General features: G+C 45.2%; 1 protein-coding gene across 1 annotated transcript in view; it reads left to right on the forward strand.

Annotated features, from left to right (window-relative positions):
• TARS1 (threonyl-tRNA synthetase 1) overlaps window positions 1-24,698 on the forward strand; it is a 767,350-nt gene that overhangs the window by 434,359 nt on the left and 308,293 nt on the right. Inside the window, exons 12-13 of the mRNA XM_044073446.1 lie at window positions 10,912-11,074; window positions 11,174-11,311. Of these exons, the coding sequence (XP_043929381.1) occupies window positions 10,912-11,074; window positions 11,174-11,311 (301 nt within the window). The remainder of the gene's footprint in view (window positions 1-10,911; window positions 11,075-11,173; window positions 11,312-24,698) is intronic.

A 24,698-nucleotide genomic window follows, 5' to 3' on the forward strand; every position in this document is an offset into this window, starting at 1 on the left:
AACGCACTATTAAGCGTTGGTTCGATTTTGCTTTACATTACTTTGGCCGAAGGTTTAACTATATAATGCCGTCAGAACAACCGACGACCGGAGTGCATAAAAAACGCAAGGACAAAGAAAAGGACAGGCATCCGAGGTCCAAAACCGACGACGAAGCCTCTTCTAGGCCAGTCACCGGTTCTCAGTGAGGCGCTTTCACAGCCCCTGACACCCGCTACCTCAGAGCCACAGGCCGCCTCCATCTCCCACGTGGAGACAACTAGGCCTCTGGAAACTCAAGGTATTGGGCCTAGGGAAACTATTCCCTCAGATGGGTCTGGAGCCGCTGAGCAGGCATCGACTTCTGAGGGTGTTTTCAGACCTACACAGCTTACTATCAAGACCACTTCAGCAGTCAAGGCAAAGTCTAAAACACCTTTAAAGACAAAGAAACAAGTACAGCATTCTCCTGGACAGTCATTCATGCCAAAGAAACAGATGCTTAAAATGGCCGAGGATCTAATTACTTTGATCAGGGGTTCCCATCCCCCTCCTGATAAAAGGCCTAGGCAAGACACTGACTATGACTCCTCTGAGCAGGTTTCTATTTCTTCTGATTCCTCTTCAGAACAGGGATGTTCTCTTCCTCCCTATGAGGACTCTGATGCTGAGGAATCTATCCCTTCAGCCTCTCCTCCTGAGGACTACTCTTTTGGGGAAACCCTGCACACCATGAGGGAGCATTTCCATTGGGAGAGCCAGGATTATTCAGAATCTAAGAAAAGGCTCAAAGACTTTCTTTTATTGCCTCAGCACAGGCCTCTTGCTATTCCCCCTGCGCTTGATATTGTTGATGATGTATTTTTTGAATCCAGTTTGTCACCTGATTCTTTACCCCCTGCACCAGTTAAGCCAGATAGGTACTACAGGGTTCCAGATTCCCATAAATTTCTTTATAAAAACCCTGCTGCTGATCCAGAAACAATTTCTCAGGGTCCCAAAGGGGTCAAGGCTTCCACTGCAAAAAACCCTGTTCCCTCTGATAGGGATTCTAGAGCACTGGACAGATAGAGGAAAAAAGTTTACACCTCTGCTACTTTAGCTGTAAGGGCTTTAAACTGCCAGTTTCACATGCTTAAATATCAACAATACCTAATGTCTCTGCTAAAACAGAAAATGCTTACAAGCTCTGAATGTCCTGAAAACAAGGAAATGCAGGATTTATTGCATGCAGCTGAACAAGTGGGAAAGCATACTTTGCAATGTGATTTTGATTCATTAGAGGCTTCTTGCAGAGCCGCAGTTACAGCTTCTGTCATTCGAAGACATGCTTGGTTAAAAGTACAGGGTTTACCTGATCATGTTAAAGCAAAATTATTTGATGCTCCATTACAGCATGATACTTTGTTTGGTGTTAAGGCAGAAGAGGTGTTAAAGAAAATGGAGGATAAAGCAAAATCAATGCAGACAGTAAAGGATTTCCTACAGGTTCAGCCACCCAGATTTAGCAGGAACTGGCCTTCAAAAAATTGGTCCTTTCCAGTGTCAGACAGGCCACAAAGAGGCAGATACAGACGCCCAAGAAGCAGATCTCAGCCCCAAGACTCATACAGACCTAAACAATGGGGTGCTTCAACCCCCAAAGGCGGAGAAGACAAATCACAACCTTATAGGAAACAGTCTCAATGACTTTCCTCTACCAATGCCAAGCACTTACCTTTTGGCAGCACCCCTAGGGGGAAAACTAGCACTTTTCTCACAAAATTGGCACATGATCACCCAGAACAAATGGGTACTGAATATTGTTTCTCAGGGTTACAGGTTCCACTTTCACACCCTACCAAGACCAAAAGGTATGTCAGACCTGCCCCACACTCAATGGGCAGAGGCACAAAAACAAATTTCTGCTTTCATGGACATGAGGGCTATTCAAGAAGTACCACAACAAGAGCAGGGGCAAGGATTTTACTCAAGACTTTTCTTGGTACCCAGAAAGGACAAAGCCTGGAGACCAATGCTGGGCCTGTCTACTCTAAATACTTTCCTGGACGTTCCAAAATTCAAAATGTTGACACTGCAGCAACTTCTACCCATGCTGGGCAAGAAGGCTTGGCTAGTTACTTTGGACCTCAAAGAGGCATACCTTCATGTCCCAATCAGACAATCTTGCAGAAGATACCTCAGATTCATAGCTGGCTCAATACATTACCAATTCTCTGCACTGCCCTTTGGCTTATCTACTGCACCCAGGGTCTTCACTAAATGCCTGGCACCAGTAATTGCATTTTGCAGACAAAAAGGAATTCAAATATATCCCTACTTGGACGACTGCTTTATTCAAGTAGAGCGCAAGGGCATTCTACTAAAGCATTTGGCGTTTGTAAGAAGATTACTAATTTGCCTAGGGTACACAGTAAACGAAAAGAAATCAAAACTAGTGCCCTCTCAAGAGATAATATTCCTGGATGCAAGTTTAAATATAACTGCCCAGATGGCTTATCTCACGCCAGACAAACAAAGGCAACTGACTCGTTACTTTCAGATGATGGCAACAAAGACCCAGCTACCTGCAAGAAAAATTCTGCAGGCTTTGGGCTTCATGGCATCCTGCATCCTGCTAATTCCATATGCAAGACTGCATATGAGGAAGCTACAATGGTATCTAAAAAGTGTTTGGACTCAACATTGCCACAGCCTGGAAACAATAATAACTCTCATTCCCTGCCTGCAACAAGAGTTTCGATGGTGGGCACTGGCCTGTCACCACAACAAGGGACAGCCTTTCACTTTACCCACAGCCAGGCAGACACTAACAACAGATGCATCGGATTATGCCTGGGGGGCACACATGGCAGGAAAATGTATTCAGGGCACGTGGCCCGCAGACCAAATGCATCTTCATATCAATTGAAAAGAGATGCTAGCTGTACAGAATGCCCTGGCAACCTTCAAGGATCTACTACATCCAGGACAATTATTGCTAAAGATGGACAATACTATAGTCATGTAGTACATAAACAAGCAAGGGGGCACACCTTCCTACCCCCTCTGCAGGCAAGCCATGACTTTGTGGAACACAGCAGTGACCTATCAAGTATATCTGCAGGCACAATTCCTGCCAGGAAAGAAAAATACTCTGGCAGACGAACTAAGCAGAAACCTCATGGACCCTCACGAGTGGAAACTAGATCCACAAGTCTTCAGCATGATAACAAGGAAATGGGGATGCCCAGACATAGATCTATTTGCCTCCCCTCACAACTGCCAACTACAGAGATTCTGCACAAGGACTTATCACTCACAAGCATGGAAGGTGGATGCGCTATCGTTCAGCTGGAAAACCGTAACAGTTTATGCCTTTCCACCACTGCCTCTCCTCCCCAAGGTACTCCTAAAAGTCAGACGAGAAGCCAAAAATGATTCTGATTGCCCCAGACTGGCCACACCAGTACTGGTACCCAATCCTAATGAGCTTATCTCAAGGCCCAGCCTGGACTTTACCTCAAATTCCTCATCTTCTATCCCAACAAAACAATCAGATCCTGCACAGCCAACTCAGAACCTTAAATCTGGCTGCATGGCGAATAATATAACCACTCAGAACACACCTCTCTCTAAAGCAGTTATGGATGTCATTTTGGAAGCCAGGAGACCCAGCACCAGGAAATCTTATGCAGAAAAATGGAAGAGATTCTGTGCTTGGAACCAGGCACAAGGACTTGAACCGCTTGTTCCAAATATTCCTCAGATTTTACAATACCTAACTGAGATGCTGGACAAAGGCCTATCCTTCTCATCAATTAAGATCCATGCCTCTGCCATTTCAGCTCATTACAATACGGAACCTCCTATTTTCTCACATCCACTGCTAAGACAGTACCTCAGAGAGGCCAAAAACATAAGACCCCCAAGGAGAGCACCGATACCTACATGGGACCTCAACTTTGTCTTGGAAAAGCTCACACGGCCTCCTTTTGAGCCAGCCAATACAGCTGAGATAAAATTTTTATCATGGAAAACTGCTCTGCTCCTAGCAATAACTTCAGCATGAAGAGTCCCAGAGTTACAGGCATTAATGGCAGTGGAACGATTTATCATTTTTCATCTGGACAGGGTTTCTCTAAGGACAAACCCAACATCCAAAGGTAGTGTCCAGTGTGGCTCTTAACCAAACCATTAATTTGCCAACTTTTTATCCAAATCCCCAGAATAAAGGGGAGAGACTTCTGCACTCTTTGGACATACACAGGCAGCTACGCTTCTACTTGGACAAAACAAAAGCTTTCAGAAAAACTGAGCAACTTTTTGTGGCATATGCTACAGGGTAACAAGGAAAGGCTATTTCAAAGCAGACTGTTTCAAAATGGATAGGACACTGCATTTCTTTCTGCCATGCACAGCATGGCAAATCAGCGCCTAAGAATATTAGGCCACATTCTACCAGGGCAGCAGCCACATCAGCAGCCTTTCTTAGAGGAGTACCAACCAAGGAAATTTTGGAGGCTGCAACTTGGAGTTCAGTGCACACTTTTACCAAGCACTATCACTTACCTCTTTACTCTAAATCCAGAGCAGGCTTTGCCACTACAGTTCTGCAGGTCTTCATAGCCACTCCTAATCCTATTTAGACCCAGCCGCCCAACTTCAGCTTTGGGATTCGACCCACGTGTAATGACTGCAACAGTGAAACACGATGAACATAGTACAGTTGTGTACCTACCATAAATGTAGATGTCCGAGTGTATTCACGGTTGCAGTCCAGGTTACCCATCCACTATCCCCCTTTCTTTGCTGGGACTTATCTACACTTCTCTATCCTATACAACCTATGTGGTGTATTTGCTTGTAGATGAAGGTATTATTTATTTTACTGTATGTTTTTTATAAGCAATATGTATTGCCTACCTTCTTGGGGGCACCTGACATCTGGGGTAAGAAAAACTGAAGAAAATGGCGTCGGCTACATCGTATATACCCCTGGCGCACTGACGTCAGGGAAGAGGTGACAGCAACCGATGCCGGACCAGGACTTTGGAATTCAGGCCGACTGCGGGTAGCCTGCCAGCAGGATAACCCAAGTGTAATGACTGCAACAGTGAATACACTCGAACATCTGCATTTATGGTAGGTACACAACTGTACTGTTTATAGATAGTTACTAAGCATGTGATCTAGGAAGACCCATTGTGGAACCTATCCCATTTTTCCCAACTACCCTAGAATACTGTCTGGTTATGTGACTTGCTCAGCGTCATACAGTAGAGAAATAAAAGTTGGGGAAATTAAAACCTTTGACTATGGGAGACAGCTAATTAACAGTTCATAAACCAAATCATGTATATGCTGTCAGGCTTTCAAGCTATTTGATGATAAGGAGTCTTAGGCTTTGAATAGTATGGGTGAGAATGTTTTTCCTCTTCATCTTGAAGTTTAGGGTCCTTGATGATCTCTCTGGATACTGTAATGTTTGTCAGTGTTGCCCACAGACTGGCCCTGGAAGTCACACTCTTAGCAGCCACCGTCTTCAATTTCTGTTGCTATGATCTTAGGATGAAGATCATACATTAGATACAAATGTTAGTGACTGCAACACCATCTTGCTGATTTTGTTGTACAGCCCATTATTGTGAGGCTGCAAAGTGATGCATTATTTCTACCAGTCTCTCTCTAAAGACGTTAACAATTATATCAACATCTCTCCACTTCCTGCAAGTGAATCCATTGCAAGCTCCCATGATGGATCCCTCTCTTATTGATTGGAGGACTCACATTCTTCAGAGATAGTCGGTATCCCTGGAAAGGTGAGCTTTAGATTAACCAGTTGTAACTAAAAGCAGTGTTTCTCAACTGAAAGCTTAAGAGATGGGAGGTGAAACCAAATATCTGCCAGACTAACATGCCAGGGAATAGCGCATGAACAAAAGTGACAGAGTGTGTCTGAGAGTGGCTATAGACCAGAGCCTCAATCAGCCATTCGAAGCTCTAGGGAAGTGACTGCATTGACAGACTCTCATTTGCAGCTGGGTTGCTCTAGTAGAATTGTGGATAAGGAATTATATTTTATGATATCTTTTTAGGGGTGGGATACTCCATGGATTGACTTGTTCACCATGCAGCAGAGTGTCTCCCTTTCCTCCTTTGCTTGGCTCAGCTAGATAGGAGAGTTGATGGTGTAATGGTGTATCATTTTTGTTTGTGCTAGTAAGTAAGATTCAAGTATACTCTGTCACTGCTTTCTCCAGTTCCATGTTTGATTGCAAAATTCAGAGAACCAGGACTGAAGCTAATACCAATTGTCCTTTTATGGCAGAAAAGGTTTTGGTTGTAAGATCTCACATTTTTAGCACTGCAGGAGGGTGTCCCTGTTCAGTCAGGGAAGTACCACTTGTGGAGTGACATCTGTCCTCTTTTTAAAGGATTGACTGATTATTTTCTCCCAGTGGCATCTCTACATGTTAGAGAGTTGACAGAATTGATACCCAGCACCACCTGGTCAGAGTTTTTCTGCATCTTGGCCTTTTTTGGGGAAAAAAAACAGCTTCTTGGATTTTGAACTTCATAACTGACTGGAGTGCTTTCTCATGTTTAAACTGAGTGGTTCTGAAGTTCATCTCTTGGAGTATATTTTCTTGATGGATAAAACATCTGCTTACAGGATATTCAAGCTACAGGCCTTTATCTGTGTGTGCTCTTATTGGTCTTCCAGAAGTCCTGAACGTCTGTTAAACCTAACCATTTTCTTTCTGAAAGTGATTTCATAGTTAACCTCAAACAATTATCCCACCTGTTTTTTGTTTCTAGAGGTAGCGTCCAAGGGTGAGAGTGTCTTTCTTGTGTTGCTTGTACATTAACAGCTCAGGTTTTATCTAAGGAGGCTGCATAAATTCAGGAAATCTGACCATTTATTTTATTACTTTGCTGTGGTTGAAGAGAGGTTTACTGTTGGTAAGAAACCTCATACCAAAGTGGATTACTAACTGCATTATCTTTTGCCACTAGATGGCAGCATTTCCAAGTAGCTTTAGCCATCAGTGGCCACACAAACGGGGGTATGGTTGCTTCCATGATTATTAAAATGTCTTCATTCTGTTATATACCAAAGGAGCAATATGTAGCATATACTGTCCATTTTAAGGAAGTTGCTACTAAAAAGAAAAATGCATTGCTTAAAACCGTTTCTGTTTTAAGGACAAGGAGGAACAATAGAGACTTGTCCCTGACTTGCAAAGTTTGAATAAATATATATTAGTACAGAGGTTTAGGATACTTGCCCTGCAGGCCTCACTTCTTTCAGTTGCTCATTGACTGTCATCACTTTAGCCATGAAGTTTTCCTACTTGCAGATTCCTATTCATAGAGCCTAAAGGCAGTTTGACACCTTTATAGTGGGGAAATTAGCAGTCGTCTCTGCTCCCTGGCTTTTCACAAGATGGCTGGTTCACCTGAAACTGAGAGGGGGTCCACATCTGTTCTTTTATGGATAGGTTCGTAGGTAGGCACTAGGCTATCTGCCCAAAGGCATTTATAAGCCTAGCCCGAATGTGTTTGCTTTCACTGCCCCCTTAGATTAGTTCCCTGTGCCTCTGTCCAGCAGAGCCACTGAAGTGATCCCCGGGGTAAACTTTCTATTTCCCATCTACTCATCAAGGTTTCTCTTGAAGAGTGATAGAGAGAAGCTCTGCCGAATGTAGATTGGAATCTTGTTCCAAAGCATGGGAATTCTCTGGGACAGGAATCTATCCCTCCAGCACATCCTATTTATTGTTATGGTGAGGTTTAGATCCCTAGAGCATGTGGCTCAAGGGGATAAGGTTTTCTTTAGGTGGAGCATGTCCATCAATTCTGGGTTGGACATGTCCTTGTATGTCAGGCAGAGATCACCTCTGAGCAGGCGGTATGCAACTGAGTACAGCTGGAGTTTCTTCAGTCGAGCTGCATAGGGCATCTGTTTGAGGCCAGTGATCCTCTTGGTGAGGTACTTCTATGGTCTTTACAGCTGTTGTAGGTGTCTTGTAAGGTACATCCCAAATGGGGCATTGTACTCTATGATGGGTCTGATGAGTAGAGGGGGCACTATGACCTGGCCCACATAGAAGGATTTTCTAACCACTTTGGCAATGTGATTATCAAAGGAGAGATTACTATCTACTTGGGTTCCCAGATCCCTTATTACATTTTCTGTATTTAGGGGACTGCCACCTATGTGGTAGTTTCTGGGTACTTTGTTATTTCCAAAGGGAATAACTGTGCACTTTTTGGCATTTAGCTTGAGGCCATGATTTTGACACCAGGTATCCATCTCAGTGAGACCCTTTTGGAGGATGTCTGTGTCAGCCGGTGAGTCAATTATAGCCCCTAGCTTGCATTCGTCTGCAAACTTGGTCAGCCATAGTCCTCCTGTGCTTGTCTGTACCTCTGAGAAGTATATGCCGAACAGGAGGGTGTCCTAGGACTGGGCCCTGGGGAACGCCACTTGTAACCAGTTTAGAGTCAGACCTACCTTCCGCAACTCTCACCATGTGGGTTCTGTCCGTGAGCCAATTGGCAACCCATCTTGTGATATAGGGGTTTATGTTCAGGCTGGTGAGCTTGTCTATAATACCAGAATGGGGAATGGTGTCGGAAGGCCTGTGCGAGGTCTAGGTAGGCTGTGTGGACCACCTTTCCCTCATCTATAGCCTTGGTAACTGTCTCAAAGAAGTCCACCAGGTTTAGGAGGCATGAGCTTTTTCTTTAGGAAAGCTACAGAAAGTCTAGAGTTTTTGTTCATTTCTCTGAAGCTAAAGGGATTAAGATGTACCCGATATAGATGATTGCTTCAAGCTCCTCTTATTGAGGATATTCAGAAAACTGTGAATTCGCAGTACAGTGACATCAGTGAGCAATGTTGTCACACGGCCAGTGCCAGAAGGATTTGTGGCTTTAATGTCTTATCCCTTCCCTCCATTTGTGTAACTATCGTAGAGACTGGATATCAGCAAGAGCATGACACTTAGTTCTGCAAGTGATGTAACACCTCTACTCCCCCCCACCCCCCCGGCCAACACTTCCACCTGATCTTTAATTTCCAGTGGAACAGTACAGTGGGAATGAGTATCTTTAGATTTGCCCCACGTCTTTCCCACAAAAGACAGGGAGGTGAAATGCCTTTTTCTCCAGCTGTTTCAAATAGGTTCCATGGCCCTTATTTCAACTCTGGACACCTGAATTTTTATCGGTGCTTCATCCTTCTACTCCAGCAGAGCTTTCTTTTTTGGGGGGAGCATATTTGCTCTAATTTCTAGTCCAGGAACAGAGGTCCAGGGAGCAAAGGAAGAACAATGTCATTCTTAAAGAGAATATGGTCAGTCTTTACACTGCACTGATTTTTTCAGCAAACTCTAAAAACACAGGGGCACTTCAAAATGGGATAGACAACCTAATAGCAGGGTCGACTCACTGAAGGCAGTTTGAGTGAAAGTATAGTATTTGAAATATGTTCACCAAAGTTACCTTCAGGAACAATTGTTTTTTTGAGGATGTAAGCCCCCTGGACTTCCCATGTAGGGACCCCCCCCCAACTTGTATATACCATCTCCAAGGTTTGCCTCTTAACTCCACTGTCAAGGAAAGTAGTTTAATTGAACATATTTCTATCTCTGTACATTCACCAAAACTACCTTTGATAAAGTGACAGGAGACGCCCCCATTAGTGGTGTCACCACAGCAAATGGGACCCCCCCAGTCATATCCCCAGTGCAAGCTGATCATTGTAGTTTGGGACCTGGTATTCAGTCTTAACATGCAGAGCCATGTAATCTGTATACGCATTGAACTTAACTCCCTGTCAGACATCCAAATCAGAGAACTCTTTGTCTCACGTAAATGGAAATGCAGTGGGAAAGCATTTTATTATCATGAAGCGATGTTCACCCTGAGAATAGACTTCTTTGCATCCAAGCTGAATTATGAGACTAGCCAAGTTCTCTCTCAGGACATTCTGTACTGAAGCCATAGTAACCAACATAATTTCAGTAGGTTGAGATCAAGGTCTTATGTATGTATTCTGAGTTCTTCCTCTCATTCCAGAACTGCTCCTAAGGGTAAAAAGAGAAATACATTTATTGTGATATTTCTAAGCTGGTTGGTAGGAGTATGATTCTGAGTTAAATGAGAGGAGCTGACCCTTCCCCTTCACTGCAGACTACCCACTCAGCAGTTCCGCATGCGGGAGATGAGTTATCTAGATAGTCTGCGGTAATCCTGCTGGACTTCAAACTTAGCTTCCATGCCCTTAGCTGAAGGCTCATATCAGGCTGATTCCACATGGTCATGTCTTCTCCACACTTGTCATACCTATCCTAAAACATGCTAAAATACCTAACATCAGAAAAGTCATTCTTTACAAATGGCCTAAATTCGGTAATAGTCCCCACCTCTTGTCATAGACTTCAGTCTGCTACTAAGTGATGATTAAATAAGGCCCTTTCCATTCATCAGTTAACTGGTGTGTGTCAGCTCTCTGTGCTTAAAATGGTCTCTGAATTCACCATTTTCAGCTAGCACATCAGTTAAATTGGTTTTAAAGGGGGGGCAGGGGGCTTTTCACATCAAACCACAACTGACAGATCTTTCCCAGTATGGCACTTCAACTTGTCATAAGAGTGTCAGGATGATAGATAAAATGTTATTCAAAAAAGCTTTTGGAGACCAACTTTTACAAGAAAATAAATGAAGCTGCTTCAGAGATGCTGGTTAAACAGCATATACTCTGACTAATGTAATATTTAGTGGCTTCCTGAATTGTGACTTTTTGTCAGCAGGTCCTTGTTATCCACCTTCTGGAGGACTGTTCAGGTGAATAACAAGGACCTGCTGACAAAAATGTAGTGAAATATCTCAAGTTGTTGTAGGTACTTATTAAAATAACAATTTATTTTTCTGTTATTGCAGCCTAATGTTTGATCATCGCCCAAGATCTTGGCGGGAACTTCCACTGCGTCTTGCTGATTTTGGGGTTCTGCACCGCAATGAGTTGTCAGGTGCATTGAGTGGTTTGACTCGAGTGCGGCGATTCCAACAGGATGATGCCCATATCTTTTGCACAGTTGATCAGGTACATTCCAGCATTATTCATACTTTTGATGATGTAGTTGTATAGTTATGTGTTTTTTTTAATTTGATAGTAAATTACATTTTTGTGTTCTATCTCAAGATTGTATCAGAAATAAAAAACTGTTTGGATTTCCTACGTACTGTCTATGATGTGTTTGGATTCACATTCAAACTAAACCTTTCTACTCGTCCTGAGAAGTTTCTTGGTGAAATAGAAATGTGGAATCAAGCTGAAAAGGTTAGTGATGCTCCAGGAAAGCACCAAATCACCAAACTCTGTTAAAGTCTCTTTAGTACTAGCAGTGTGTATAGATTGAAACTTAATTTGTCAGTGATGTCTTTGGCTTGGTTCCTGCATTATACTCTTTTTATTGATCGCTAAGGATGACTTGAGTTTTCCAAGCAGAAGTACAAGATTTTGGACTCTGTTCAGTTTAAGGTATTTTAGGAGCACAGGAAGCTATTTTCATTGATTGAAATGGTTTCCATCCAGATCTTCAATATGTAACTGCTGCTGTTTGTTGCTTGAACATAATTACGCATGGTTATCTTTGCTTAGTGTTATTTAGCTCAATAGATGTTCTTGTAGCAATGTGTGAGTATTTATTCACACTTTTTTCAGACTGCGACACTTGTGAGAAAGAGTGATCATTTTCTTCTTTGTTTTTGAATGAGCACATAATCATAACACCCCAGAGACGGATACTGCATATCACAGTAAATTTTGAAACCGATACTGCATATCAGTAGTAAAGTTTAGTGCATTAATAAGTACCAAATAAGTTGACAGTCACATTAATGCAGCACTAAATCAGCACCCAGTAGTAAATGCAGTACATTTTCAACAAATGTCAGGTGTCATGACCATTGCTGCAGTTCTTTTAGGTTAAATAATTACAGTTTTGAGATTGTGGCTGGAAGTGAGATGCAGGCAGCAGTCGGAAAAAAAAATGTTTATTGGCTAATGGGAAAAAGCTGAATCTGTTTGGTATAAACACTAGATGTGAAAGAAGTTCTTAAACTGTGTTAAACCAGTTAAACCAATATACTGAAAAAGTTATTCTTTACTACTAACTAGGAGGCTGTAATATATATCATATCATCATAGGGAGTTACTAGACTATTGGCCGTTAAAAGGCTAGCCAGGGATTTAGCCCATGTTCCAAAAAGTCAGCACCCGATGCCCCTGTCCAGCTGGTACATGGGTGGAATCCCAGCGATGTATTTTCTGTTCCTCATCCAGTTATCCAGGAAGTGCTTAAATAGGGTTAATGAGGTACCCTACTTGACATGGACTGGGAGTGTATTCCACAGAAGGGGAAGTCTGTGAGACACAATTCTGTCCCCCCCAACAAGTCCTATTGATCTCACAGGCCAGGTTGAGGTCGACCTCATGCTGGTTACTCGAGTGGAGCCTGACTTGCGGATGTGCAGCATTCCCATCAAGGCGAGGTCTGCGATTGCTTTGTGTGTCAGACAGAGGTCACTTCTGAGGAGTCTGTAGGAGACTGAGTAGACTCAATCTGTGTAGGGTAGATATTTGAGGCCTTGGAATCTCCTGGTTTGGAACCTCTGTGGTCTCTCCAGCTGCCCCATATGCTTTGTGAGGTACATGTTGAAAGGGGCATTATACTCAATAATGGGTCTTATATGGAAAGAATACAGGGATGTTATGACCACCTTGTCCCTGGATGAGCTACCCTTACTAATGAGGTGGGCCATGTAGAAAGCTTTCCTTACAATGGAAGCAATATGGTGGTCAAAACTCAGTTTGCTACCATCCTGGGTGCAAACGTTCCTCACGACTGATTGCGTACTTAGGACCCTGTTATTAATGTGATCATTTGTGGGGACATCACTCTCCCCAAAGGGGATGATGATGCATTTTTGGCATTCAGTTTGAGGCCATGTTTGTGACACCAGTCATTTGTTTGGGTGAGACCCTCTTGGAGGATGTCCACATCACTAGGGGAATTGATGACAGTGCCCAGCTTGCAGTCTTTTGCAAACTTGGTCAGCCATTGCCCACTGGTTTTGGCCAGCACCTCAGGAAAGTGTGTCCCAAACAACATAGGCCCCAAGACCGAACCCTGGGGTACATTGCTCATTATGGATCGACTGCTTGAGGTGGCTTCTCCTGTTTTGACTAGGTGGGTTCTATCAGTGAACCAGTTTGCTATCCATCTGGTAACATACGGATTGATGCCTAGTTGAGAGAGCTTGTCTGTTATATCCAAGTATGGAAGAGTATCGAAGGCTTTGGCCAGGTCAAAGGTAAGCGGTGTGCACCGTCTTCCCCTCACTCATGGCTTTCGTGACGGTTTCAAAGAAGCCGACCAAATTTGACAGGCATGACCTCCCCTTGACAAAACCAAGCTGTGTGGGATAGAGTGTTTGGAAATTGCCAAGGATCTTGTTAATGAAGTCTATGATAATCCACTTTGTGGCCTTGCAGATCAGGATAGTTAGGCTGAGTCTATAATTTCATGGATCGAGGGATGCTCCACCTTTGTGCAAAGGGATGACAATGGCTGTCCTCCACTCGGTTGGGACGAAGCTGGTACTCAGGCTTTGGATGAATAGGGTGCCTAATGGTGCTGCAGGTTTCTGCTGAAGTTCATATAGGATGCAGCCTGGGATGTTATCGCGTCCCATGGAGGCTGTATTTTTTTGCCCTTGAGATGGCAGTGATAACTTCCTCCGTAGAGAGCAGGTGCTGGAGATGTCCTGTTTTACTGATGGGTGGCAGTGTTTTCACCGAACCTGTCTTCAGCGGGTTGGTTATATCTACTACGTTTGTGTATGTGGTGACCTTGACCACCAGTTCTGAGCAGATCTCAGTGCTTCCCTTGAGACTGCGGACATAAGTGAAGCAAGTCTTGTGATTGTCTTTAGTAGAGGTGACCAGTTTGTACTCAAAGTTTGCTTTGTAGGATTTCACTAGTGCTCTTATATGCTTGTTCAGGCTAAGGAGAGATTAATTCCAATTAGGCACCTGCTCCTTCTTGGTCCTGGGCAGCAATTTTTTCCTTTTATTATAGAGTTTATTTATTGTAGATATCCACCAGACAGATGTACTCTTCTTTGAGGAGGATACTTTTGTCCTGTCAGGTATTTCTGATTCCATGCAGCTATAAAAATGCTCGTATAGTACTTTGGTGTAAGGTTGGACATATGTGGCAGTTCCTATGGAGGTGATGGGGCTGTGAAGCTGTTTATACCTTCCCTCAGGAGGTTATCAGCTTTGGAGAATTTTTTTTTGTTTGACCCAAGCTGGGGGGGGGGGGGGTCGTGGGAGATGGTGACTTCGAAAGTGACCACTTTGTGGTCAGATCTTATTTATTTATTTTATTTATTTATCTTACCAGGGAGGATGACACTGTAGGGATGGTCAGATCTTACCAGGGAGGATGACACTGTAGGGATGCTGCAGTGGTTACACATGTTGGTTAATACCAAGTTCAAGGTATTTTCTCCTCTTGTGGGGGTGTTGACCAGCTGGTCTAAGGCATTTGCATTGACAAAATCAAGGAATCTCTAGGCATTTGTGTTTTGGCATGAGTAGTTCTTCCAGTCTGTAGTTGGATAGTTAGTCACCCAGGATTTTATGGTAAAGGATTGAATCTTGATAGATTTGAAGAGGTCCCGATAGGTGGAGTGGGCATTCTGAGTCAAAGTTGGGGGCCTGTAGGTAGCTATGATTTGAGTAGGGACCCTGTCGGTGGTTAATGGCACCTGGAGTGTCTCCTGTGTGCCCTAATGTTTTTGTCTAACCTGGAGGTGTGTATGTCTTTTATATATATTGCAACTCCACCTCCTTTTGGTTTACTGCCCATGGTTTGGGGTCTGAATGCATGATAGGATGAGTAACCTGGTATGGTTGGGGTGCTCTCCGCAGCTTTGAACCAGGTTTCTGTGACTGCACAAATGTCAGCATCTTCCAGGGTTAAAAATGCTTGCAGTGAGTGCAGTTTCATGTTTAGATTCCTAGCATTTAGCAGCATAACTTTAATTTGTATTTTGATGAAATGTTCATGTTGGTAGTTTTAAACTCATCATTGCCTAAAAAAGGCACTATGGGGGAGGCAGGAGCCTGAAGCCCAAGGGAGATAGATGCAGGCCATCTCTGGCAAAGCATTGTGGTTTGTCAGTCATGTCTTCCCACGCTGTCAGGTACTGGATCTTGTTGGGATGACACCATTTTCTATTTGTATTGAGGCATCATTCTGGGTGATAGTAGAATGCTGCTCAAGGCTGGGAACATACCTGCCTGGGACACATATTCAGCGAGCTCAATCACGTCTCTTTTCGTATAGTCCAGGAAGGTATGTCTCAAGGCATTTATGCCAACATGGACTATGACAGAGTCATAGCAGTAGCTGATGTTGAGAGACTTGAGGGCATGGGTGATATGGCAGATTCTGGCACCCGACAAACAACTAACTCTGACTTTCTCCTTATCCAGCCTGGTGAGGGGCACATCTGTGTGTCTCATATCTCACAATGGATTCTTCTATGACTAATACATTGAGTTTATATATATATATATATATATATATATATATATATATATATATATATATATATAGGCCTTATTGGGGTATATATATGTGTATATATATACATACATATATATATATATATATATATATATATATATATATATATGTGTGTGTGTGTGTGTATGTATATATATATATATATATATATATATATATATATATGTATATATATATATATATATGTGTGTGTGTGTGTGTATGTACATACATGCATGTACATAAGTGTGGAAAACAATTGTGAGTCATTTAGAGGGAAAATAGAAATATCATCTGTGCAATGTTTAAATATAATTTCTGCAGATTTAGAAGAGGAAATTATTTCCCCTGGATCCCCATGCTTATCATCTAGCTCAGCCCCCACCCCGACTGTTCAGTTGCCCCATTTGCTCCTCAGAGGCTGAAACCATATGTGATCTTGGCTCTTGATCTTCTCTCTGTGGAGATATCCAGATGAATTGGGAGATGAAGCAGTCATTTACATGTCAAGGATCAGGTCCACCCAATCTCACCTTTTCTCTTGCAACTTGTGAGCTCTGCAGTTGTTGTTTGGAAGGGGCACATGAGTTACTACACATGCTAACCTCTTGGTAAGTGACACACAACTAGGCTTATTGCTGCAGTGATCTCCTGATAAGAGCAAAGAATCATTTGATGTCACCAGTGACTGAAATCTGAATATGGACAGTATTCCAGAGTGAGAATTTTTTTTTTTTGCAGGGGACAACCTCCCCTGTAGCACCCATGCCCTGTTATTTATACCATCTCCAAGACTGCACCAACATATGAAACAGAAAAACATGATGCAGGCAAGGAAACTCTTAATCTGAAGTAGGATATTCATTTGTCTGCAACCTGTGGGTTATGGATCCGATATCGGATCCGAACCGGCATGGTTTTCCAGCTATGGATCCAAGCTCTCAGCTCCTCCCCTCACCCATAATGCCCTGCTCTACCCTCATGACCTCAGATCTCGTTTGCCGCGCTGGTGACTGGATTTGTATTCATAGCTCTCAGCTAAGTGGTGATTTATTACCTGTTAAAACAGAAAATTTAAAGTTTTTTGTGTATTTCTGTGTGAAAGTTTAGGTTTCCCTCTTTGATAGTTTTATTTTGAGTTAAATTAAGTAATTTTTTTCCCTCCCCTCGCTGTTGCGTAGAGTGTGTGTGTTGGGCCTGTGTGTCTTTTTGTTTAAGTTACTTTTAGTAGCTTTATAGATTATGGCTGATCAGCCTAAATCTATTTTCTCAAAATGCTCGAGTGTGGCCATAAGCTCTCACCGCTGATGGCCACACTCGGTGTGTTAAGTGTCTCGGGGTTGAACACCTCACATCTGGTTGTTCCATTTGTGCAGGGTTCAACCCCAGGGCACTGAGGAGCGGAGGTCCAAGCTTGTCTTGGCGGGTCTTTACCGCCAGACTCGGCTCCGGCCTCCGCTCCTTCGGGAACAACTGTGGCTACGGTTGTTCCCCTGTGGCACCCCTCCTGCTCCTGGGACTCAACCTCCCGTTTCTGGAGAGGAGAGGGATGCTAGAAAAAGGACGGAGGGAGAAGCACCTGGCGCGGGCCGAGACCTCTGTTTCGGCCCGCCAGCCAAGCGGCTTCTCCCGGCTCCGTTGTCGGCTCGGTCTCCTCCTTCTCGGCTCCGGTCCCCTGTGTGCTTTTCACGGGTCCTGAGGAGGAGGAGACCCGATCTCCGTCGAGGCTATCGAGGAGGCACTCCAGGCCTACCTCGGTAGCCTCGCCGAGATCTACACATAGCCTTTCTGATGCTGATCTGGACCGGATGATGAGAAGGTTCATCCAGGCCCAGATGCAGATGGGAGTGCTCTTGCCTCCCCTCCGGGGAGCTCAACACCCTTTTAAGCCTATTGCTCCTTCTCCGACCCGCTATCCGGGTTCGGAGCAGCTGGAGCCGAGCAGCCGGGCGGGGTGGGTCGGCGCCGATAGTACTTGGTACCGGATCCGACCCTGCCCTCGAGTGCGTCGGATCCGACCTCTCGGAGCCTGGATCCGAGCCTCGGATCCGGGGGGATCAGTGCTCCTTCTGCGCCGTCTGTGTCTGAGCGTACTGTCCTTCGGATCCGGCGCGCGCCGGCTCCGTCCACTCTTCGGATCCGAGGGGAGCCGATTGTCGGATCCTTTGGTGAGGTCGGCTCCCTTCGGCTTTTGATGTAGTGGAGAGGGCTCTGTTGAGGGTCTCCGGACCCCGGCACTTGTTCGGCTCCGTCCGCTCCCTCTGCACTGGGCCAGGCTTCCACCATCCGGCCCCTGGGACAGCCCGTTTCTGTGCCCCAAGTTGCTCCTATGGAGCAAATTGCTTGCGGGGACTCCTCTGACAGCCCCCAGAGGAGGTCCCTCAAGCATACGCAAAAGGAGGCACATTGACTCCCCCGAGTCTCTCACAGAAGACACGGACTTGGAGGAAAGGGAAGGCTCCCCACGGTCACCCCCCGAGGATGTCTCCTTTGGAGACATCATGGAAATGCTCCGTATAAGGGGGGGGTGGTCTGCCCCCAAGTCTTCCTCGGACGAGTCCGTGTTCTTGGAGGCATTTGAAACGGGCCCGTCTACCTCTTGGGTGTCCCCCCCTGCCGACCCCCTGGTGGACCTTATTACCACCAGGGCATGGAAGGAACCGGACACCGTGGAGCCAATTCCCAAAAGACCGGATAGGATCCTTAGTCCGCCATCCGACCGGGCCCATTGGAGTAAGGGGCCTCCGGTAGATGCCATGTTGACGGCGGCGGCCACAAAGAGGGAACTGGCTCAGGAGAGTCCCTCAGTCCACCCACCGAGCAAGGAGTCTCGGATGATGGACCGCTTGGGGAAGCGGATGTTCAGTTCGGCGACCTTCTCGGTAAGGGCGCTGAACTATTTGGCACATGTCATTAGGATGCAGCGAGATCTTATTAAGGAATACGCTGCATCCCCCCCCGAGTCCATTTCGGAGGAGGACAGAGTTCTGCACTCCACCCGTATGGCCACTCTTAGGTCAGTTACAAATACTTCTATGCGGCTACTTTCCCATGCAACGGAAGGCGCCGCTAGAGCTGCGGGGACAGGACTGGTCACTAGACGTCAGGCCTGGCTCCGTCACTGCGATTTTTCTGAGCCCTTCAAAGCGTCGTTTGCGAACGCCCCCTTTGATGGTTCTGCTCTGTTTGGCAAGACCGTTCGCGAGACGTTGACCCGGAGCGAAAAGGACGGGAAGACGCTGTCTGCCGTCGGAATCCGCTTCTCTGCACCCCAGAGGCCCTATTCTAGGAACCAAAAGGGTCAGAAGAAGATGTGGTTCCGGAAGTCGCAGCAGTCCCAGCCTGCTCCGGACAACCAGTCCTTCCGTGGCAGAGGAGGGCAGGGAGGACGCCGCCCTAGAGGCAGAGGGGCTCCCAGAAACTTCGGGTCCAGGGAACCTTTCTCTGAACGGCCCGCGCAGCAACCCTGAGGGGTTGCCCGACTGCTCTACTCTGGAGGCAGTCGGGGGACGTTTTTCGGGGCACCTAGCGGCATGGGAGTCCATAACATCGGACCGCTGGGTTCTCCAAATCATATCCAGGGATATCGCATTCCTTTCCTTCACTTGCCAAAGTTGAAGTCACTCACAGACGCCCCACCCGGGCAACGGGAGGCCGCTATGGCAGAAATTGGCCATCATCTAAAGAAAAGTGCCATCCAGCCCGTTCCCCAGACCAGATCGGATCAGGGTTCTACTCCAGATTCTTTTAGTGCCAAAAAGACGGGGAACTAAGTCCAATCCTAGACCTCTCTCTCTTGAATCTGGCAGTCCCCAAAGAAAAATTCCGAATGGTCACTCTGCAATCTATTCTCCCCCTTCTGGGAGAAAATCACTGGATGTGCTCGATAGACCTCAAGGACGCGTACTACCACATCCTGATGGACAGGCGCTCCAGGAGGTTTCTCCGCTTCCGGCTGGGAGCCAGTCACTACCAGTTCCGGGTCCTTCCCTTTGGTCTCACCACAGCCCCCAGGGTGTTCACCAAAGTATTAGCAGTGGTAGCGGCCCACCTGAGGCTTCAGGGGGTGCAGGTCTTTCCCTACCTGGACGACTGGCTTCTTACCGCCCCAACAAGGCATCTACTTCTATTGGCGCGAGACTCCTTTCTCCATCTTGCTCCCTTTCTGGGCATCACAATAAATACAAAGAAATCCAACCTGGCGCCCACACAGCTCTTAGATTTTATAGGGGCCAGGCTAGACACAAGGAGTTTACGAGCCTTCCTCACTGCGGACAGAGTTCTAAATCTGCAGCTCCAGGTGCGGGCCATTCTCCATTCAAGTTCTGTTCCAGCGGAGTTGGTCCTGAGGGCTCTAGGGTCCATGGCATCGGCTATAGCACTTCTTCCTCTTGCCAGGCTCAATATGCGCATTCTACAGTGGACGCTCTTAGTACAGTGGTCATACCTTGCTCTCCCATGCATCATCCCATAGCGATCAGCAAGGCTTGCAAGCGGTCCCTCTTGTGGTGGCTCCACTCCCCGGATCTCCACAAAGGCCGCCCATTTTGTGCTTCTCCCCCTCTCGCCACGGTGACCACGGACGCCTCCGCCTCGGGTGGGGGCACTTTGGGCCGGACCGTCCAACTCACGTGGAGCGATTCAGAGACCTTACTGCATATCAATGTTCTAGAGATGAGAGCAGTGCTCTTAGCGTTGCTAGCACTTCAGGACTTTCTTCCCTTGGGAACAATTGCGATTCAATCGGACAACATGTCTGTTGTCTGGTACATCAACAAGCAAGGGGAACAAGGTCTTACCCTCTTTGTCGAGAGGCCATGAGAGTTTGGGAATGGGCAATCTCCACCAATCGCTTTCTAATAGCAACGCACATTCCGGTCGGTCCAACATCCTAGCGGACAAGCTCAGTCGCACCATTCTGACCCCTTACGAGTGGTCTCTCAATTGTCAAGTAGCGGAACGCATATTCGCACGGTGGGGAACCCCTTCATGCGATCTTTTGCTTCTCCCTCAAACACCAAGTGCGACAGTTTTTCGCTCTAATACCTCCTCCCGGAGGTACCCCAAGAGACGCTCTGGTGCATGCTTGGCCACCCGGTCTTCTGTATGCCTATCCACCCTTGCCTCTGATGCTCCAAGTTCTTCAGAAAGCCTCTCGGGTGGGTTGCAGAATGATTCTCATTGCTCCATTCTGGCCTCGACAGATCTGGTTCCCCTTCCTAAGGTCTCACTCGGTGAATCCTCCTTGGATTCTAGATCCCATCCCGGATCTGATATCCCATCCATCCTGCATTCCTCCTCCGAATCTGGACAACCTGAAGCTGACCGCTTGGCTGCTCCAGTTCCACTCTTGATAAGGACTCCGGTATTTCATCACCGGTTAAGGCAATTTTGGTGGCAGCTCATAAACCATCCACTAGAAAGGTTTACCGAAGCAAGTGGAAACGTTTCTCTTTGTGGGCGGAGCGGCAAGGCCTGAATCCCTTCACGGTTCCTCTTCCTTTAGTGCTTGACTTTCTAACCACTCTCTTTAACGATGGTGCCAGCAGTTCCACAGTCAAAGTACAACTGGCGGCAATTTCTCACTATCACATTGGCCATGACTCTAATCCTCTTATGTCAGCCAAATTGTGTAAAATTTTTCTTAAAGGTACTTTTCTTCTCAGGCCCCCTATAAAACAAGCAGTTCCTCCTTGGGACCTTTCTCTGGTCCTACAGGCCTTGACCGCCCCTCCTTTCGAGCCAGCGGCTACGGTGGATCTCAAATTCTTGTCCTACAAGACAGCCTTTTGGTAGCCATTACATCAGCCAAGAGAGTTTCTGAACTTCAAGCATTATCAGGTAAACCTCCGTACATGGTATCTCATCCGGACCGTGTCTCGCTCAGGACCAACCCGTCCTTTCTTCCTAAAATCGCTTCTGAAGCAAACATCAATCAATCCATTAACCTCCCTGTTTTCTTCCCTAAATATGAAAACAAAGGTGAATATAAGCTACATTCACTAGATGTTCACAGGCAACTTAGATTTTATCTGAACAGGACAGCTGGTCATAGGCAATCCGACCAGCTGTTTATTTCCTTTGCAAAATTCAATTTGGGCAAGCCAATCTCTAAAGTTTCTCTGTCCCGCTGGATTTCACAGTGCATTTTATTGGCTTATCAAGCTTCAGGAAGGCCGCACCGGAGGGTGTTCATGCCCATTCAACCCGGTCAGTATCTACCTCGGCAGCCTTCAAGGCTAGGATTCCTCTAGATGATATTTGTGCAGCAGCCACGTGGGCTTCATCTCATACGTTTATTTCCCACTATAAGTTGGATCTTGCATCTAGGGTAGAGCATCCTTTGGCTCATGGTGCTCCGGAATATCCTTCCATGATGGCGCCCAAGATTCAGGTAGCTGGGGACTCTGTCCCACAGGTTGCAGACAAATGAATATCCTACTTCAGATTTAGAAGTTATGTACTCACCATAACATTCCATCTGAGTAGGTGTATTCATTTGTCTGCAACCATCCCGCCCTCCTATCCCCCTGGCCTTTCAGTTTCCTGCATATTCTATGTTACCCTTTTTAGGGTGTTGTTGCTTTGGCAAACTCGATCTGAGGTCATGAGGGTAGAGCAGGGCATTATGGGTGAGGGGAGGAGCTGAGAGCTTGGATCCATAGCTGGAAAACCATGCCGGTTCGGATCCGATATTGGATCCATAACCCACAGGTTGCAGACAAATGAATACACCTACTCAGATGGAACGTTATGGTGAGTACATAACTTCTAATTTTCTCTGAAAAGCCAGTTGGTGGCACACTAGTAATCACGTGAGTGAGTATTGATAAGTAATGTTTCGGACACAAGCTTGACCTCATTTACACATGATAAACTGAGTGAGCTGGCTTCGATGACTCACTCGCATTCTCTCTTGTCTGGTCCCTCCAGAGCCCTTGCCACTAGTCAAATATGGGTCATCTTGGTGGCGTCAGAGTTTCATACCTGTATGCTGCATGGCTGGAATTGAAGAAGAATTAATTGAAGAGGATTAGGATACTGGTGAAATTGACAAGAGCATAATCTGGTAATGTAAAAGTGCAATGGAATATTTAAGTGAATGACTTCACTTAGCACATGCATTTCTGGATGGTGACTCTACTGGATAGTATCTGTGTGTGTTAAGATTGAATGGCATGTCAGTGTTTGTGGAGGAGGGGTTCAATACAAGAGATTCCTTCAGTTTGCTTTGGCACCATTTCCAGTACAACTTTTGGCCATTTGGATGTTTTTCAATGCCAAGTGTATTTTGGCAGGTCTTGACCATGATGACTGTAATTTTAATAAGGTAAATTCTTGCTTTCCACTACCTGGATAAATATCCAAGGACTTCTGGTAACAGTCCTACAATGGAGCACACAATGTTGAAGTCACTGTGTGTTACCATAAACCAGAAGGGGCACCCTATGTCCCCATCTTAGCAAATTGTCTTCATAAGCATGGAGATGAATACTGTTTAATACCAGTAATGCTGTTATGGAGGACACAAGAAGTAATGACACTGGTAGTCTAGGAAAGGATGCAGCACATAGAGTTCAGGCCCCTATCATGGTGCATATTGCTGTCATAATGGTTGCCATGATCCTCCTGGTTCTGTTTGTACACCTGAGGATGCTGGTATTACAGTGGACTGTCAGGTGTCTTTAGCTTAAGAACCATTGTGCATTTATTGGACCCCTGTTTCTTGCCATATATTGGAGGGCATTTCCCATCAGCACTTTGGCAGAGTTCCTCATTTTTGCACCCCAGCAAATTGTAAGTCTTAATTATGGTTGCTTCACTAATGGAGTAAGGAACTCACCCTGACATTCATCTTCAACACCATTTAAGTCTTCCTGGCTTGCTGCTATGACCTCTCCTTGTTCGGTCAGACAACCAAAAATGTGTTTTATCTGAGCTAGCATGGGCTGCAACCACAATTTTTGAAAGAGGAAATTCCCCCTGGATCCCCATGTGAGGAGAGCAAAATATGAGGCAAAATCAGGAACACCTAAGAGTTTTTGTATCACACACACACACACACACACACACACACACACACACAGACACTTAAAAGATACTTAACCTTCCTAGATACTGACTGGCAGTGAAGCACCTAATACTGACTGGCAGTGATACACCTAGTGCTAGTTTAAAAAAAAAGAAAAAAGATTGACTTTTGCATCTGCACCCATCTACTTTCTACTTTCACTTAATTTCCCCAGTCACCTGATGGGAGTATCCACCAATAAAAGCAGCAGTGACAGGAAGATCTGTAGTAAGGCAAAATTACCTTCACCTTATTCTCCATTTAAAGTACAGTTAATACTGGGCTGTTCTGAAAACACCTTCTGAGTGGAGTAAGTTGAATTTTGTTTTAACAGAACTGTGAAGTCACCAGAACTCCATACATGTGCAGTAGCATGTGAGGAAGTCTGAGACTCAGAAATGGGAAAATCAATTATTATTAAAATAAAAAAAAAAATACGATTTCTTCATTCGCCCAGCAGCCTATACAACACTGCCACAAGCCACTCCTGGGATGGACTAGACTACTACAGCTATTTGTGGTGTCTAGCAACACGAGTATGAGTTGCTTTGTATTAGAGAAACTTCTCTTTTCCTCAGACTGAATGTACATTTTTAATTCATTCAAGTGCCATTTTGACCAGTCAGTTGTGTAAAAGTGGTACTTAACAAATACTAACTATGATTAGTGTTGTAATCTTTTAGCTTGCAGTGATTTCTGTAAAATTGAATTTAAACACAGAAGTCCACATACATGTTGATATTTTGCACTGAACTATTTTAGGGAGATGTTCCCTGATGCCATAGGTGGAAACGACATATTAAAAACAGCGAATCTGGTAAATTGATAGATGGCAAACAGCACTCACGAATCTAAATATTTTTTAGTGGCTTCAAAAAGAAAACAGCCATGCATTGTTTAACAGTATTCACAATGTCTGTAATTGTAGGTGACACATTATTTGGGGCACAACATAATTTGCCTTTTTTTTTTTTTATATCAATTTTATATCCATTCATTGTATGTTGTGATTTTCT

This window comes from Protopterus annectens, chromosome 1.part1 (genome assembly GCF_019279795.1).
Source record: "Protopterus annectens isolate FY-2018-M chromosome 1.part1, PAN1.0, whole genome shotgun sequence".
In the NCBI taxonomy this organism is placed as follows: domain Eukaryota; kingdom Metazoa; phylum Chordata; order Ceratodontiformes; family Protopteridae; genus Protopterus; species Protopterus annectens.